This window comes from Polyergus mexicanus, unplaced genomic scaffold, assembly GCF_030449975.1.
Source record: "Polyergus mexicanus isolate NDT 795.1 unplaced genomic scaffold, iyPolMexi1.0 SCAF_12, whole genome shotgun sequence".
Lineage (NCBI taxonomy): Eukaryota > Metazoa > Arthropoda > Insecta > Hymenoptera > Formicidae > Polyergus > Polyergus mexicanus.
The window spans coordinates 6,339,761-6,358,948 of record NW_027223332.1 but is presented as its reverse complement, the minus strand read 5'-3'; the positions used below and the strand labels follow the sequence as shown (position 1 = coordinate 6,358,948).

The window sequence follows — 19,188 nt, the reverse complement described above, 5'->3', positions numbered from 1 at the left end:
CCGGGCAAAACTAACAATAAGTTCCCTCATTTAGCATTTGCGCTCCGTCGTTAAAACGATGAGATCTTCTGCACAAGCCGCGAAATAGCATCGAATAAAAAGTCGATACGCTTTTGTAGAACCGAGATGTGCCCGGTGCGGCTGGTTATCGGAGTTTCCCGGTTCGCAGGCACCGAATTGACGCGTGTAAGAAGACATTCTCAGCTTCATCGGCAAACCGAGAAACTTTCCGACTACGCCTATCCTCTTGTAGTAAAGAGAATTTCTTTCTTTGATTTTATTATTGTCACAGCTTGTTGTCTATTGGCGGCTATCGAGTAAAGTAGACAACTAGTTTCGTCGCACGTGAACGCTCTGCTTCCTCTCGAGAAGTAAGAATTATTTCAGAGAAATCGGGATTCTCTTTTATTTTTATTCTTATATTATCGGATCTCTTTTGTTCTATAATTATCAAGGCATTTATGGAATTCGCAGAAAGAATTTGTATAATAATATATTTCTCAATTCGTAATAATTATCCAATGGCGTATTGTAGCTTGATAAGTCATTATCTTATAAAAGCGAATAATTTATTCATTTTATTCTCGTTGAAATCTTTATTTCACGCGCGATCGCGCATGCACATAGCTCAATTGGCCAGTACGCGTATGTTGAAGTCGCGGGTGCAAAATTGGAATGTATATTTAAACGTTAATTTTAGATATCGCAGTTAAATCTGAAATGGTCTCTAAAATCCGCAAAATTGATATCCGCGTCTACAAAAGTAATGTAAAGTTACGTTTGTGTTGTGCGAACGCGGACAAGATTGGATTGTAATATGAACGATGACGACAGACGAAACAGTTCACCTCTATTTCCTGACAGAACAATAAATCCAGCAGATAATCGAAAGAGGTTTGCTGGTTTAGTATATAGTAAACAAGTATTTTCCTTTCATAACTAAATTACCTATCTAGAAATTAATAATTCGTATTTGAGATGTAATTAAATTTAACAATAAAACTTGAAGCGTGTTAAATGACTTATACAAAGGAAAAAGAAATTGTTCAATATAATAGAAAATATTTTCTATTTTTTAAAAAAAGCAAGCGTTAATTCAAGCATGTTCTTCATTATTTTACAATTTTTATTTTTAAATTAGCAAATTTTATTTTTATTAGTTTATTTGCTCTGCGTATTCTTTTGTAAACGGTTTTACATTATTTCGGTGAACGTAATTGTTATCTTGAGTACGCGAGTATCGATACGGGAATAATAATGGGAATAAACTTTCGTAGATCGCTGTTCGCTCACGGTATTTCGCGTCGCATTGCCACTCGCAATACTCGCTGTACTATTATAACGTAATAACGCCCTGTGCCATTACTTTAATACGGTATCGCGTCACCGCGGAATTTTGTCACTCCGCAAATGCGCATGTAATGCTACGATATTGAACGGCTGCTTCTCGATTACTTTTTCAGGGTGCTGTTAGTCATTCGAGAGGTACTCGGACTTTGATTTTCAACGGTATCAAAGATCGATGTGTTCCAAAAAGACAAGAACGGTTTTTATATGTATGAAATAATTTCTCTCTATTTTTTGCAATCTAGGAAAATATAATATTATATAAAAAGGATATAAATCTTTTTTTTTTTTTTTAATATACAAGAACCAAGATTCGAAAGAGAGAGATTTGAAAAAATTGAAGTCAAAGTGCAATGGAGTGAAAAAATATCAAACGGACATTCGCGTGAATTTACAGAGATATTGGAATCGGTGATTCAGCAGTATCTCTCGGATTGGTAATACGTCGGTCTCCAATGATTGTACGGTGGATATCGTATAACGACGATTCGATGATAATACTTTGATACGAAACCGTCGCATGCGAAACATAAACTGTGTGTATCACCACAGGAGGTGCGTTTCATACAGGAGGAGAAATATTTACGTTGCTTATACAATTACATACGATCTTTTCTAAGCTACGAAGCGTTCTACATGTTGGAAACAACTCATTTTTATGATAGTTTGAATGCAAAATAATCGCGAGTCCAATGATTTTAAATCTCATGAAAAATAATTTGTTTACGAGTTTGATCTCTGTCGGATAACACGTGCTTGTTGCTTTTAATCGAGAAGAATCGCGCGAAAGAAATGAAACGAGAGATGAAACGTCACGTGAAATATCCGTCACGAATCTACTGAACGGTTTAACAAAATTGATCGTGTCGTTAAAAATCTATGTACCCCTCTATCGCCCTCGGTAATGATCCAATCCTCGCCAATGATAACGCTGTCGCAAACGCGCGTGCCGATTCTCATATCGCAGGGATATATAAATTTAACGAATATTTTAATTTTATATATTATCGAATATTACACATTGTATTGATCGGAAATTCGTCGCAAGATGAGAAAGTGAACGTGCTAAATACAGATTATTATTTCAATTTCTCTGGAAAGGAATGTAAGTTTATTTCGAATTATAACTTATCAATAGCCGCGAACAAATGCATTGTAATTTGCGCATGCGGCATGAACGTTCCTACCTACAAATAATTTATTATTTTTGGATTTATTTACGGATAACCTTGTCCGTTACTAATCGATAGTAAAACATATATTTCGTACAATTGTCTGCAATAAGCGACTGTTTTTCCCGTCTTTATAAAAATTCTTGTTAACAAAATCTACATACGCGCATATACATATTATTGAAGCATAGTAGACGCGGAACTAGATAGATCGAAGCCAAATTAGTAGCAATTACGCTATTTCAACTATATCTCTTTTCGCTGTTATTGTCTTAAACTGTGACTTTCATCACGGCGCAATTTGAAAGTTAGTTTAACGAACTTGGATTCATCAATTGTTGTTGAAATACGCTTACTGATACGCGTGTTCGTCAATAACATTGATCAACTTGTCTTTATCTATTATACTAAACCGTTCTCTAGATCAATATTTGAATTAGTATTTTGTCACACAATTGTCTATATAAACTATTAACTAGCGTACACGAGTTGAATTCTGACACAAAACAAAGACTGAAATGGATTTGTCTGAAAGGATCGTTAGAACATTTCTGTAAGGACGTCTATAAAGTATGACATACGCTTTATCATTATACTTTATTATTCTTTTAAAATATACGATCAAAACCGTATCGTTGTAATTATTATATTACATCAATCGCGTGAATACAATGGCGTGAATGTAGAGTATCTCAGACTGCTCGAAGAATAAAACAACACAGGATATATTAATGAAGACATCAATAATTTTTACACAACTATAAAGAAGTATTCATTTAGAACAAAAGATTATTAAAAAATTTATCCTATTGATTTTACATTTAAAACACATTAAGTATCTTATGTAATCGTTAATACTAGATCTCTCGATGGGGACAGCATTAATTTATATATATATATATATATATATATATATGTGTGTGTGTGTGTGTGTGTGTGTAATTTCTTTTTCCATCACATTTATTGTAAACGTGTAGAACAATATTAATGTGTAAAGATTGAATAGCTTGTGGTATCTAAATCGTTTACAGAGAGAAAGCAAAAAATTCGATTTTGATCAATTCAATCACGTGCGTCCGATACTTTTCTAGTTTTTTGCCTACGTGTTATTAACATTTATATATATGTACAATCATCTATGAAAAGGTCTTTACGACAAATTCTTTTGCAATATAGACAGCAATATTAAAAGCGTGAATGGTGGAAATTTTTCATCGATGAACCGATATACTTTTTCGCAGATACGCGTTTTTCTTATTCCAATATCCGGATTACTGGGGTTATCTGAGGTTAACTGGTCGCGTTGAGTTTCCGAGAATTTGACCTGGATTCTGTTTGTTTATCGTCATAGTTTATTCGAAGAAACGCTCTAAAACAAAATATCAAATGTTTAAACTGCTTACTTGACAAACGTTGTGAAACGCTTGCCAGGCGTAATTAAACATCCGCGAGACAATTCGAAACGTGCCGGTTTTAAAGATAATTAAACGGCTTTATACGTAGAAGAGTAATGAAATGTCTGTTATGAAGAAAAGCTAAATCAAAGAGAGAGTGTTCTTTTCCCGAGAGCCAGCTTCTTTCGAACGACAACTGGGTAGCAAGATAAACATACAGCATCGAGACAAAGGAACCATCTTAATGTACGCAAATTTATATCACGAATTTAAATTTCTCAGATCCGGATAAAACTTTCGGAGTAACATCTCGCGGCATGTATAATTTATCGTTATCAGAAATTCTGGATATATTCACGCGGCAAAACAACGCAGGCTAGAATTATTAGCCTTGCTAGATAACAAAAATTGATATCCGAGGAGAAAAAAAAAAAATTTATTTCTCATCGATTATAATGGCACATTGATATGCCATATTTGATTCTTAATGATCAAAACCGTACAGAGCGAACATTCCTCGATGCGGCATGATGTTTTTTTACGAGACGAAGGCGACAATCATCCGGCGTTACGTATAATGGCACGATATTTTTTACTGGCAGCTCCCAGTACGTAAATAGGACGCGTACATTGACTGTTTGCGTCACCGTTTACGAGCCAGCCACCTGTGTGTAGGGTTGAAAAACCGTTTATTCAATGCCACTGTACGGCGGTGGCGAAACCCGGAGCCACCGGGCCATTTCGAGTCGATGCTGAAATTAATAATCGCGCGTGACGAACGTTTACGTCGAGGCAAGTGTAAAGGGCAGCAAGATAATATTTATTGCATTGCGCAAAATTACATGTCGCTACCTTGGAACTGATTACACTCGCTCTCTCTCTCTCTCTCTCTCTCTCTCTCTCTCTCTCTCTTTCACTCTTATATGGATGCATTTCGTGAAAATACATGACCATTAAGCATACGCGATTATAAATGTGTTATATCGCGTTTACGCAAATCTAAATCTGTGTCGCGGATTCTGTGATTTCATAATCTGATATGTCGCTTGCAGAGATCGAGATTGATTACTTGACGATGCCTTTTTCTAACAAGCTGAGGCGAGATCGGTGATTGTCGTTTTGTTGTTCTGCAATTTTCGATTGTTAAGATAACTTAGGTTCGATATTTGTCAATATGTTTCGATGATTAAACAAAATGCATTGTTATACGATTTTACATTAATTTATAATTTTCAAAGGTAAATAAATACAAAAAAGGACAATCCATACAACAATTGTATGGTGAAACTCGATTCGCCTTGTAAAGTATATGCGTGGACACAGTGGGTTCCGTCTCCAATACAGGGTGGCTCCACTTCCGGAAGATATAATCTAACCCAAACCTATTTCCGATTTAGTTTCGTATCCGAAGCGTAGGGCGATATGAGATGGACTTTGCTTCGCGCAGAAAGTTATAAATCCATGTAAAATTATATAACTCGGTAAATCTTTTTCGTTAAATATCTCAAAAACTATGCAAGACCGCCAAATAAAACAAAGTGAATATTAATCAGCCACCTCACCCTTACAATATATGTGAAGGTTAAGATCATCGGTGAAGTATAAATCGCTAATGTAAATAATTATCGACTTAATACCATTTTCTCTTAAAAAATAACTTTCTTATAGGAGTCGCCAAAATTTCTTTTAGAATCTTTCATTTGAACCCGAAAGGAAGCTTTTCACAAAGTTTCGTCGAAATCGGAGCCGGGCTCTTTTTGGAACTCCATCCATATATACATCCGAAAAATATAAATTTGCTGGTCACACGTTATTGGCTGGTCGATTTTAGAACAAAAATGTAAATCGATATAATTTTACAAATTTTGATGTTAATAAATGCACGAAAATAATATCTACGCGTTGATTCATACGGATGAGAGCACAATAATTAAATTCATTAAAATTTTGCAGTTTTCCATTTCTGTTTCATTATTACAGAATTTCGTCTTTGTTGGAAAGAATTTTCTTTCCACTTTCGCGTTTCACACTTTCCAGCTTTCTATAATTGTATTTTTTTCATAATGCTGTCCGATTTTGATGTGGTTAAACAAAAGCAAATAGTTTTTCAATGGTATGTTATCTCTCTTCTATTTCCGGGGACAGGACAAAGAGGGGAGAAATTAATTCTGCTACACGTTCGCTCGCTTAGTTATCCAATTTCGTATGGTAGATATTCGCGTGTATACCCCAGGATATCCAGCACTCGCACATTGAGCGCCCCAGGACACGATCCCAATTTGGACACTGTTGTACACGAGTGGACCACCAGAATCTCCCTACGATAGGGACAAATAAAACTTTTGTATAGAAATCAATTTCTAAAAACTAATACGAAAACAAAATAAGATCGTTGTAATGTAATATACATATGTACTAATTGCGTTAAATTAATCTCTATCTGGTATTATTAAAAAATTATAAACATAAATAAAAAGTTTACATAGATATAGAAGATAATAAAAGAAGATATGAAGAATAATAGAAAAAGAAATGCGAAAAGAATTTATAATCAAAGGATTATAAATGTGTTCACTCGGGAATTGCTGATGAAAATATTGATTGTATATGAGATACCTGACAAGTGTCTTTTTCACCGGTTGTGTAACCGGCACACAGCATATTGGGTGTCACTATTCGATGACGAATATATATTTTTCGGCAGGTTTCTTGATCAATAGTCGGAACCTTCAAGGTTTGCAGTACTTTGGAACTCTCGCCATTCGGCTAAAATTGGCAACACGCTTGTACAATGTAGGTTACCGAATGTTTACCGAATATCTATCAGAAATTTCGTCAACATTTATCATGACGATCAACCGGGCAACTCATCGACAAACAAGCCTTAATATTTCTATACAAACAATCAATCTCGTTATATATCACTGTTGAGAGCGATGAACATTGAAGTTAATAATACATAAATGCGAAAACAAAACATAGCTTATAAACAAACAAGAAAAAACTTACCGACATTTTTCCCCACCCCGAAACAGTTGCCGTGCTACCAGTTTTAATGTTACTTGACGGTTTCGCCAAAGTAACAATTTTTGCGTCTTGACCCAAGGATAAAGGAGTAAGCAACTAAAAAAGTTATACTTTAAGAATATATTGTGCGAAGTAAATCATAATTGGCTACATACTTTGATCAAAGCGACATCGTAATCGTAAGTATCCTCATCATACTTTTCATGAGGAATGACTAAGGAAATATCTGTGATCAGGATACCTTCTTTATCGTGATAACTGCTACCTACTCGGATTTTAAACAGCGATAATTTTCCACTATAATAAACACATTTAATTGATCTAACGATTCTTATTATGCAATTTAAAATGAACTATGTTATCTAATCTGAATTTTCTTTCTTTTTTCTCTTTTTCTTTTTACATACATATATGTATGTATATATGTATATTGTTGTTGTGTATATATATAAAAGATTATATATCAAGAACAAAAAATTGTGATATGTACCCATAAACACAGTGCGCTGCTGTTAAGATCCATTGTTTGCTAATTATTGAACCCCCGCATACGAGTTTACCATCATAATGAATAGAAACCTGTTCAAAATAATTTTCATAAGACAATAATAACATACACGCGAAATAGTTGTATGTGTTAGAAAATTGTCTTTAAAAATATTTGATAGTGAGCATCAATATTGAGTTGTAGCAAATTTAGTATACAATTACTTGAATATTGACCTATATAATAATTGCGAAAGAATATTTCAATCGTGAACTCACCTGATATGGATGCTTATCGATAGTTGTAGATGTGCCTCCGATTATTCTAGGTCTAGGTTCTACACATGAGGCGGAAACTATTAACGTCAAACAGAATATAATCAACATGGTTACGGTCGTTACGATGACTTAGTTACTAACATGTTGATTCGAAAATCAACTCACAGATTTACGGTTAATCGCGATAAGACAACTTACACTGTGATATCAAGATATGATATACGTCGATATTCTTAGAAATTATTCATAAGGTGCATTTTCTCCAGTGCTGTTTAATTATTGATATACAATCGGAAAGATATGGAAATTGATAAATCATTTTTAGATATAAAATTAAATGTGTGATAATACATTTTAAATTCATTTAAGATGTTAACAGAGTTATTCGTATGTTTTATAATTATCTTTTTTAATTTGAATAATTTTTACACATAGTAGATCATGTTTAAAGCATTTGCCTAAATTAGTTTTAAGCTTTCAGCATTATATTTCGATTTCGGCAAACAATTCTTTTTATTTTTACATATCACATGCAATTTTATAGTGCAATATAGTGCAGTATAGTCTAACTTTTTTTTCCATTTTTTACATTGCACGATACTCCTGTGAAAAAAAAGTATGTTCATAACGATATATCAATTGCGATCGTATAAAAAAAACATGAATTTTCAAACTCCATTTGCCTGAGGTAATGCTTGAATTGTCCCCACATAAGCTTGAGAGCTTACTCTCTATCGTTTTAAAATTATTGTATATAATAGCATATAATATTAACATGCGTAAAATCAGAGACATATATGAAGATACATATATATTTAACATACAATAAAATAGAAAGAAATGAGAATACATTCTAAAATTTATACATCTAAAATTTATAGAATTTGTAATTTTTGAACATTCTTTTAATAGTATCAAACTTTCTTTATTTTATGTATATAAAATTTAAACATTTATTTGAGAATTTAACAATGTGACAATGCAGCGTCATACGGAGACACTAGAGAAGATTTGAAACAACAACTAAGTGAAATCACTGAGCGAATACAACGTTGCATGCAATTAGTAAGTTAATTATTTGATGATCGCATCTCCTTTTGTGTTCAATTACGAAACAACAATCTCACTTACGAAGATGCTGCTCGAATCCGAGAGAATGGATGTTGCCCCCATATACGCAAACTTCCTCTCGTAGGTTAACTCGTTGTAATCTGTTCGAAATTTCCAACTCGTGATACTTACTTAGTTTCTATCAAACGTGTAACGCATACATATATGAAATGTATATTGTCCGACACACAAACAATATGAGAGAAATATTCTACTGTCATAGTTCTCAAAGTTATATTTGTTGTATCCCTTATCGCAAGTCTGACAGATTTATTTTGTAAGCATCAACTTCAAGAGTGCAAATAGATAACAGAATCTTTGAGATTTTAAAACTAAGATTTAAGTGAGCTTTAAAATAATATTTTAAAATTTGCAGAGTTTAAATTGGAAAGAGTCATTTAATGTCGTATATTAAAATTATGCTAAAAATAATAAACCATTCTTGATATTTCTATTAAAGGGCCGATAAAGATTTGTCATTGAAATTTTTTTTTAATATGTATATACTATGTTTTTATTGAAATTAATGTAACTTAAAAATTATATGATAAGTTGCGTAAGGCAGGTAATGTATGTCCTATTATCGTCAAAACGCGTTTTTAATCAACACGTATAACGCATCGTGTTATCGTCAGACACGAATGTATGACCGTAATATTGATAAAATAATCCAGGGACAAGATATGCGTTGCAACATTAATATTATCAGTGAGCGGAAAATAGTGTTTATTCAACTTTACAGCAGATTTTCCATTTTACGAAATTATTATTTGATGCACATTTTACTACAATAATATTCTATTAACGCATGTATTCGTATAATGTTCTCTTTTTCGAAAATTGAGAGCAAAAAATTAGATTGTTTTAAAACGTGCTTTTACTCGCCTGGTTTAATCAGAATATTTCTGTTTTCACATTAATTAATTTCATGCCAGTAAAATATAATATCACATTCTACGGCAGACTGTACAAGGATTTATACGCACAATAGAGGTAATTCTCAATTTTGTTGAAATTATATTGCAGTATTCATCCGCGATCTCTGTATATCGCGATGTATTGTATATCATTTTCCAAAAATTTTAAAATTATTTTTTCTCACTAATGGATAAAAAAATTAAAAATAAAATGATAAATAAAAATTCTAATTAACTCTTTACAATATTCGTTATACATACATAATGTAATATTATTTATGCATTCAAGATGTGCGTAATTATGATACACATTTTCACTTTCTAGCTTTTATTAAAGTCCAACTATATTCTCTGCAACAAAACATAGCATTAAGCCGTGCAACATAACATTCATGCTTTTATTTTGCTCGCATATTCTCAATGCTGATTCATTAGCAACATTACAATCAATCTCTATGGACGATTTGGCTTTTAGAAAATGTGTTTTTCCTTCCTTTTTCTTTTACATATTGAGAACAAATAATTATACAAATAAAAAAGTAACAAAAATAATAAAAATAAATATTATAAGTATAATAAAAAAATAAGGCGGTAAAATAGTTGATAGAAAAAAAATAATCAATAATAACTATTTTTTAAATTTGCAGGCGATTAAAATTGTTAATAATCAAATTTCATCATCGACGATTATCGATATCCATTTATAATCGTCCAGTATAACTAATTGCGATGGCATCTATAACTGATTATTATGCTACTGGTTGTAGAGCGTTAGAAAACAATGACACGATATCCAATTAATTATATAAAATGCTAATGCTATTCGTTTCAGACAGCGCTTTTGTTCATAGAAAGATTGTGCACAATTATTTTTAAGAATGTGTGTAGCTTACTTAAGCATTGGCAGAAAAGAAGAAAAAGCAAGAGAAAGACATACGTGCGTCTGTCAAGTAATTTTTCGTCTCTCGAGACCGAAATAATGGGATACCGAATGGATAAACAAGTGTAGGAGCGAGGAAAAACTCTTGTTTCTTTCTTCCTGTCTAGTTTTTGTCAGTGAATTGGCTTCGAGACGATAGAACGGAAAAAGAAGAAGAAAAAAAAAAGAGACAGAAAAGAGAGAAAGAGAGAGGCAGAGAAAGAGAGAAATGCGCAAGAATCCGCTTGTGAAAAAATATTAATCTCCGCACACAGATGAAAAGTATCGCTCGTCGTAGTGCTTTTATTCTTATGCCGTTACGCAGACAGTTTTAAATATCGAGCAGTCGCGATCGAAAATTGGCGAGCTTTCCGGCGGCGATATTTTTCTCTCTACGCGGGATAACGGAAGGAACGGATAATATATTGCGACGACTCCTATCGATTTTTGCGCTTGCATATAGCGATCGTTGTAAGGGACTTGGGGCTGCAGCCGTGTCCCTGGGGGGGGGGGGGGGACGGTATCCTCTATCGCTACTATTCTCTGCCACGATAAAGAACCGATTAGAATTACTACACAACCACATACGTAGGATCGCTTCGAATTTTGCGCACACGTTTGTTTCTAGGACGATCGTGGCGGTCCATTGCAAAATAGCCATCTGATAGGAACAGTGTTTCTTGGGGATTTAGTTGTGTAAAATTTGCTCCTAGATATATATACGCATGAGTATCGTGGAACTTCACAATCGAATACTGAAGAAAGCCAAAGTCTCAGCCCTCTAATTTTCTTTCTCTTATGAAAGAACGAAAATATTGATGTTAATTTTTGCCAACTAATAAATTATAGATATTTCTTACTAAGAAAAGATGATATATATATATATATTTGTTTATTTATTTATTTATTTATTGTCCTAGATAATTAACGTGTGCATTTCTTTTTTTAATAAAAAAGCACAGTGTAAAACGTAGCTTACATTTTTATCTTGGCCATATACTTATTATCGGGTAATAAATTTTATCGTTCTTTTTTTATCTCAATGATGATTGCGCGAAAATAGATTAATAATATGTGTCATTAGTGTTTTAATAAAGCCGCTAAAAAGATTTTAAGCGGTCGCTGATTAATTCCGTAAAATCGGCCTCTCCATGAGATGGAAATGAGAATTGTATGTGCGCGCGCGCGCGCGCGCGTGTGTGTGTGTGTGTGTGTGTGTGAATTTGTATAACTTTTATAAACCTCTTCTCTATTTAATTGGCGTGTGCCAAATATCGATGATAATTTAACGACCAATCGCGGCGGCGTATCGGAAGTTTCGTTTTCGAAACATGACAATTAAGTCACATTTGAAATCGGAAGTACAGAACATTCACTGCTAGCGTTTAAATTAAATGGCATGCGCTCTCTCTCTCGAGGTGTTATATTCATGGACTTTATCAACAAATACGCTGCACGCGGTAGGTCGAAATAATTGATTGCTAGTCCGTCGCTGCTATGTTAAATCTATAAATATGTATCAGATATTGATGAAACCGCATAATATTTGAGTTCAAGTAATTGTTTATTTGCACTCGAACGACTATTTTCTTATCTTCCGGAGAGAGATACGTATACATTGTGCGATGCATAATATCTACAATACCTATATTATGTACCTATATACCATATATATATATATATATATATATATATATACACATATAACTTTATTTTAATTAAATTCATAACTACTGTGGTGAGATAAAATCCAGCCGGAGATATTTTATAATTGGAGATTAAATATCGGAGACACTGCGTGTTTTAAAATCAGTACGAATTTAAGCTGATTTGCAGAATTCGATTTATTGATTGACATTATAATCTCTTATATAAACATTATAATTTGTGTATCATTAATTGGAATTAGGTGTAATGATTTTATATGCTGCCTAAGCCCTACTAATAGATACCGGAGTTCACAAATATCCAAGATAAGTAGCTGCTGATACGGGTATAGACTCCCGGATGTGTCCTGGTTTCGCATCCTAATCCGTAGGATAGAATGCCAATCAGCGTTTGCTCCGATACTAGAGGCGCGCCTAGATCACCCTGTAAACAATAATATCGCGATGATTTTGATCTAGAACTAAAAGCTTCAATCATTTTAATTGCTAGATATCAAAATATTCAACGACAGATTACTGCACAAGCTCAGGATATATCAAATATTGATTCTCTTTATATTTTTATGTGAGTGTATAAGTTTTATTTATTTTAAAAAATAATATACATTTTTAAACATTTCTCAAACGAGGAGAATCTCTTCGTTTTGTAACTTCTAGTGGCAATATATAACTGAAATAGAAAATTTTAGGTGTTATCTATTAAATTTTATAAAATTTGTATAAAATTCTAGCTCATCACTGCGTAAATCGATCGTAAATATAGTATATAGTACAATTGATGGAGATACAATGTATCTACATAAAAGTTTATCCTTGTTCAATAGTTTTCGAACATAGACATATTGCAAAATAACGAAAATTTTTCTAGCCCGCGTACGAGTCTCTTCGTATTTTGTTCGCGATACATCGGCGGTGCGTGGAAATTGCGTTCTCGAGTCAAGTGCCGCATTGTTCACCGATCTGGTGCATCCGACACCTGAATCAGCCGTGCGCATACTTGCGGAAAGACTATTGACTCTATCGACGTAATTGTACACTCATGGCCGTGTACAATTGGAATTCGACCACCATTGACTGCTCTTAATTTACGCGACTCGCATTTTCCACCGACCGTTACTTCCCGTGAGATCATTATGAACGTGAGCTTGGATATGCGCGTGTAACGGAAACATAGATGAGAATTATCATTAATACAAATCGCATATATAAATCATAGTTTTTCATTATCTATTCTCCGCGTGGTATCTTCTGTTGTAAAAGAAAATTTTCCAGTAATTCTGGTATTTCGCGTAATATTTTACCGGACCCATCGCGTCTTGAGAACGTGTACCCGGCTCGACGGCACGTAAATGATGCATGCACGCGTGCCAAGTATCGTGATGCGCGCCGACGAGGTCGAGGTGTCTCTTGTCAGCGTCGGCGATACCATACCTTTCTCGAGTGTCACCCAGAATTGTCGCCGGTTTCGCGCGCGCTACGACGAGCCCTTGACGGATCATTGCGCCGTGAGTTGCGTCGCGTCATCCTCATCTTATGTTCATCTTACCTGACACGTTTCCGACGGGCGGGTCGCGTTAACGGCACACAGCATCTCCTTGGACAACGGCTTGTAGCTCGGCATTCTCTCTTTGCACGTACGTTGATTTATGATGGCCACAGCGGCCGCTGTGAGCTGAGGCCTGGCCGGGTTGAGCTCCTGTAAATTTGGCACAGCTCGCACGTTTTTACGACACGTTTCTCGTTATTGCAACTTTAATTCAGAACAAGTCGGGGCTTACGAACGCGTGCAAATGTTTTGCAATGGTGTTTCGTAACGATTCACTTTGGTATAGACGTGACTTTGAATAACGTCGCGCACGTAAGTGTCAGTTAAAATTGTGTAGAAAGTTTGCAAATTCACGTTCGCTGTAAAAATCTCATTCTTTTAGCATCGAGACTTTTAAAACAAAAAGTTTAAAGTTTCGCCGCGAAGGAACAATCTATGAGTTACGCATTTTTCGTTACACCTGGATACTCAAATGACAAAACGGCGGTATTCTCGCGCACAGATGCTTGGGAAAATTTGAAAATAAACTAAAGTTGCGCGTGTTACTCGATATTTACCGGTTTCCAGCCAGTCACAACACAGCGTGTTCCATCCTGGACTTGTTCATTTTCCTTCTCTGGGAGCCCGATAGGGAGTAACTTTTCTCCAAACTCTGCGGGACTCTTTAGCTACAGGATTGATAAATGGGACAAGTTTATTACGATCAAACAATGTCATATGCACAATGAACCAATGAAACATATATGCTGGATGTTTGCTCAGCGATTGAAAACAATACATACCTTTATCAATGCTATATCGTTGAAGTATACATATTTATCGAATTTTTCATGAATTACAATATTGCTTATTCCTAAGACATTGCCACATAGTGTGCAAATATAAGAGGAACGAACGCGTACGGATACTGTTGACAAATTTGCTCTGTAAGATGCGAAAACATATCAAAATATATTATTTTCCTAGAATCTCATAATTTGGATGAATTGCAAAAATAATAAAAAACGAAAGAAATAATTATTATTAAAAAATGATCAATGTGCGTACAAATTTATAAAAAAAAATTTGCAAGAGACCTGCATTATTATGTATTTTTCGCAGTAGAGCACGTACCTGAAAACACAGGATGCCGCAGTCATAATCCACGATTCGTGTATGAATGCGCCGCTGCAGACGTGTCGTCCGGTTATTTGGATCGATACCTATATTGAAATAACGAATTCTATCTGAAATCCGATTTATTTGAAAATAATAGCGGCTTACAGTCACTGCTCTGTACTGACTACCGATTAAAACCACATGTGAATGGCGTATAGTTTTATTTGTCAGCGGAACGCATACTGCGAGCCGTATTACGTTAAAAAAAAAATGAGTTTCTCTTACGTGATATGGATAATCCTCGATGTTCACATATTGATGGCTTTCGGTATTAACGGCTATAATTACAATTTATATGAAAACAATTTGGTCTGAAAAGCACAAATACATGTACAAATGTTTCACTCACTATACACCAGAAAGATGTAGAGGAATAAGATAAATTTCTTGGACATTTTTCTGCACCGATCAGTCACGACTAACGGCTCTTGTATAAAAAGATTTTGTCACCAACATAAAACTTGCTTTCTGTTGAAGATAAAAGTATCGCGTTATCTACGTCTAAAATCATTACAAAGCGTTATCATGAAAATGTGAAAAAGCATCGCGTGATTAATTTAGGGTTACACATGAAAAACATAAATCCATTACGAGATAATGTTTATGTGTCAACGTATATGGTATGTACAACTCTATAATATATAAATGATATCCTATCAATTGGTTGATAATGGTACAAGTATGTTAAGATCGTGATAACTAATTGAATGTTTGCGGTACAAAGAGAGAATAACTATAAGACATGCTTTATATTTTTGAACTAGCGTTATATTTTTTTTTATCTTTATGGTTTTAAATTAAAACATTGAAGCTTGTTGTTGGATTACATACGTTATTTATAATATCGATCATGTTGTTTGTGAATATTTATTTGTCATAATAGTATTTCTTTTAATTTTTTTATTTCCCAATTAATGTTATTGTAATGATATAATATTACTTATATCTTTTTTTGCGATCAAAGTTATTTAATGCGACAGCTCATTGAAACCGTTTAACGATCTTGTTTACATTCGTTTTCAGATATTGCAAAATATATATATATTTACATACATATTGTCTGTAGAATATAAAAAAATTTTTGCTCTAATGTTCAAAATCTTGCAAATATCTCTTATGTTCCTCACTTATTGTTATAAATTCGATATTTTACGCTTGCAAACTAAGATTGTTAATAACATGCAATCTCAAGGCGTGTGCAATTGTCAAAGATTAAATACCGCTCTTCCATTTTATCCACCAGCGAAGATCTGCGACATTGGTGTAAACACCAGGATAAAACGGCTTGGAGCATTCGTATCCCCAGGATACGATTCCGTAGAGAGTACCATTGACAGTGAGCGGCCCCCCCGAATCACCTTCACACGAATCTTTGCCACCCTGTATGTAACCCGCGCAAATCATTCTGTCGGTGACGCTTCGGTATTTTTTGTATCTGTTTTGACATGTTGTTCTGTCTACGATCGGAAGCGATATTTTTCTTAAAACGGGTGACATTTTTCCACCTGGCTAAAATAGAAAATTACAATTTTTACTATTTCAATTAATTGTATGTATTTAATATGACCGTAATAGGTCCATTAGTAAATCATATAAGATTATAAATGTGGTTGTATATTATTGCATATATATATATATGTAATATAATCATCTTTCCCTGCAAATCAGATATCACAGTGAAGGACACAATGCGAAAAATTTCATTTTTATTAAACCGCAAAGCAAAAAAAAAAACACAGAAATCTGACTAAATATAATTTAATAATACTCGCATGCGTAATATGATATTTTTCATACACTCGTAACACGATTTAGTATCATTGCGAATATCGACGTCATTCGCGTATTTCAACATCGAATGCATCAATCGTAGCGGTTCCGATTTCTGACACGAGATACACATGAAATAACATGAGATTCCCGATCGCTTTCATCGCTGAAATCTTTGAATCGCGCTCGATCGGGAAAGTTTACTGTCACTTAGCACCATCTGTTTCCCGCAACGTTCAGATAATGACTCCATTCTCTGTGAACTCACCTTCACCATACCCCATCCGGTAACGTTCACCATAACACCATCCGCGAGTTCCTTTTCCGCCAGCTTCACTGGCTGCAACCTATCGTTAAATCTGATTTCGCCGTCGACCTGAAATGAAATTTCCAGAGCGTGCGAAAGCTACCGATGTTGTTATTGTCAGCTGGTGCAGGTGCTGTTAGTAAGTAAAGAGGGGAAGAGACACATATATACATACACACATACAGAGGAAAAAAGAGAGAAGAGAGAGAGGGAGGAGAGAGAGTTTAGTATCACGTACTTCGAGAAGGGCAATATCGTAATCGATTGTCAAGTCATTGTAAGCTGGATGTCGAATAATCCTTTTAACTTTATAATAGACGCCCTCGTATTTGTTGTTACTTGCTGCGTTGAGGCTGTAATTGTTAGACGATGATCTACAACGAAACGAAACACGCGTCAATATATTATATAAATACTGTGACAATAACTGCATGCTATGTGCGAACCACGCTATGACAATATCGACAAAACGTTTATTGGTAAATGCGCGACCGCATTCGTAATAGCGAGGCGGATGATCACGCAAACGTGGCTACAATTTTGTAACTTGCATTGTGACAATATGCATCGGAATAAATTTGATATGATATTTGATTTGCTTGCAAATAATCAAAAATTATATTCAGTTTACGAATAAAAACGAAATTAATTTAAAAAGTTAGCTTAAAAATGTCTTTTCTGTATTTGATTAGTTGGATCCTTTAATCTACTAAAGATCTTCCATTTTATATTATTTTACAGATAATCGATTATAAACAATTCATACTGATACTGGCAAATAGGCTTAGATGACTTTTAAGAGTTCAAAAAATTTAGGGGGCTTTCAACAAATCGCATTATTATGAAAAACTATGACAAACAGTTCATAGTTTACAATTTTATTTTTTTGTATTTCTCCAAATCCATGAAGCGTAGGGGTTTCGGTAAAGCCAAATACGATCTTGATAATGAATACAACGACATTATATTCGGCACTTGATAAGAAATATTAAATTACAATTAAGAGACTTTCCAAACATAAGAAGAAAGGTTGTTATCCCAAACGTGCATTTTATAAAAATTTAAATTTGTCTTGGGGTGTGTGCGAGATAATGCGCGATATATATTTATGAGAAGAGAAAAAGAAATATATATACCTTACACAATGAGCTGCAGAAACAACCCATTTATTACTGATGATGGTAGCCCCGCAAATATGCAATAAATTTTGAAAGATCTCTTTCTGGAGGCTCAATTGATAAGGATGCTGGCTTATGTCAACTATCGTACCTTTTATGATCCGAGGGTCAAGAAAGAAAGCCGGTCGCAGGAAGGATGCTGTAATATTAAATTTGATGATAGAATTTGTCTTCTGGCCGTTTCAGCAAAAAAGTTAGCCCCAGAATGCGGCGAATACATAAATCACGCAAGGATTCAATCGACTTTATTACGTGCAGCGGTTTATAGTCCTTTGAACCTTTCTTTCTAAAATGGAATGTCTTCAGGATAATAGAAAATATGGTTAAGCAAATTCTGCTGTATTGATTTAATTTGATTTTATTAATTATAAAGCTTATTATTAAGTAAAACAATTATATTTTTACCGTATATAAAAATCCATTTACAAATATGTAAATATTAACTTTAATAGATAAACTTTGGCAAATCGAAAAATATGTATTATAAATATATTACACGTAACAGATATATATGAAAATTATTGGTTACTTCCACTCACCGAAACCAGCAATGAAAAGCAGATAGAAAGTGAAACTTCGTAACATCTTACAAGAATACACAGACTAATGTCATGCACTGGCTTTTATATTGAAGTTGGGTTTCGCATTTGACGAAAAACTCTTATCTCGTGACGACGCAACTCATTTTGTTCGAGTATCGTATAGTATAACACAATTATAAAGTAAAATAAAATTATAAGGCAGTTATAAAAGGATGTCGTATAGGAAATAACAGATAACAAAGTATTTTCGTCATAAAATCGTAATAATATCGTACGATAAGAAAAAAATATTCATAATTACGACTATTTTAATATAATAATAATTCAAACGGGAGAACATTTTTCTAAAATTATATATTTATTTAGAAA

The 19,188-nt window shown here is 34.0% G+C and overlaps 4 protein-coding genes across 4 annotated transcripts in view; 1 reads left to right on the top strand and 3 right to left on the bottom strand.

Annotated features, from left to right (window-relative positions):
* Positions 1 to 19,188, top strand: part of LOC138938185 (beta-1,4-glucuronyltransferase 1) — a 117,310-nt gene that overhangs the window by 50,717 nt on the left and 47,405 nt on the right. The gene's annotated exons all lie outside the window — the stretch shown is intronic.
* On the bottom strand, positions 3,441 to 7,821 carry LOC138938111 (trypsin-1-like). The gene is made up of 6 exons (XM_070304864.1): positions 7,706 to 7,821; positions 7,431 to 7,519; positions 7,096 to 7,237; positions 6,923 to 7,036; positions 6,530 to 6,679; positions 3,441 to 6,231 (listed from the first exon to the last, which is right to left on the bottom strand). Exons 1-6 carry the CDS (start codon positions 7,811 to 7,813, stop codon positions 6,085 to 6,087), a joined length of 750 nt encoding a protein of 249 aa, XP_070160965.1. The 5' UTR covers positions 7,814 to 7,821; the 3' UTR covers positions 3,441 to 6,084.
* LOC138938282 (trypsin-1-like) lies at positions 12,386 to 16,326 on the bottom strand. The gene is made up of 8 exons (XM_070305144.1): positions 16,243 to 16,326; positions 15,372 to 15,490; positions 15,248 to 15,300; positions 14,978 to 15,066; positions 14,647 to 14,788; positions 14,422 to 14,532; positions 13,865 to 14,014; positions 12,386 to 12,742 (listed from the first exon to the last, which is right to left on the bottom strand). Exons 2-8 carry the CDS (start codon positions 15,415 to 15,417, stop codon positions 12,593 to 12,595), a joined length of 741 nt encoding a protein of 246 aa, XP_070161245.1. The 5' UTR covers positions 15,418 to 15,490; positions 16,243 to 16,326; the 3' UTR covers positions 12,386 to 12,592.
* Positions 16,115 to 18,862, bottom strand: LOC138938390 (trypsin-1-like). Its single transcript, XM_070305305.1, has 5 exons — positions 18,817 to 18,862; positions 18,236 to 18,416; positions 17,338 to 17,473; positions 17,061 to 17,168; positions 16,115 to 16,531 (listed from the first exon to the last, which is right to left on the bottom strand). The coding sequence occupies exons 1-5, from the start codon at positions 18,860 to 18,862 to the stop codon at positions 16,235 to 16,237; spliced, it is 768 nt and encodes a 255-aa protein (XP_070161406.1). The 3' UTR covers positions 16,115 to 16,234.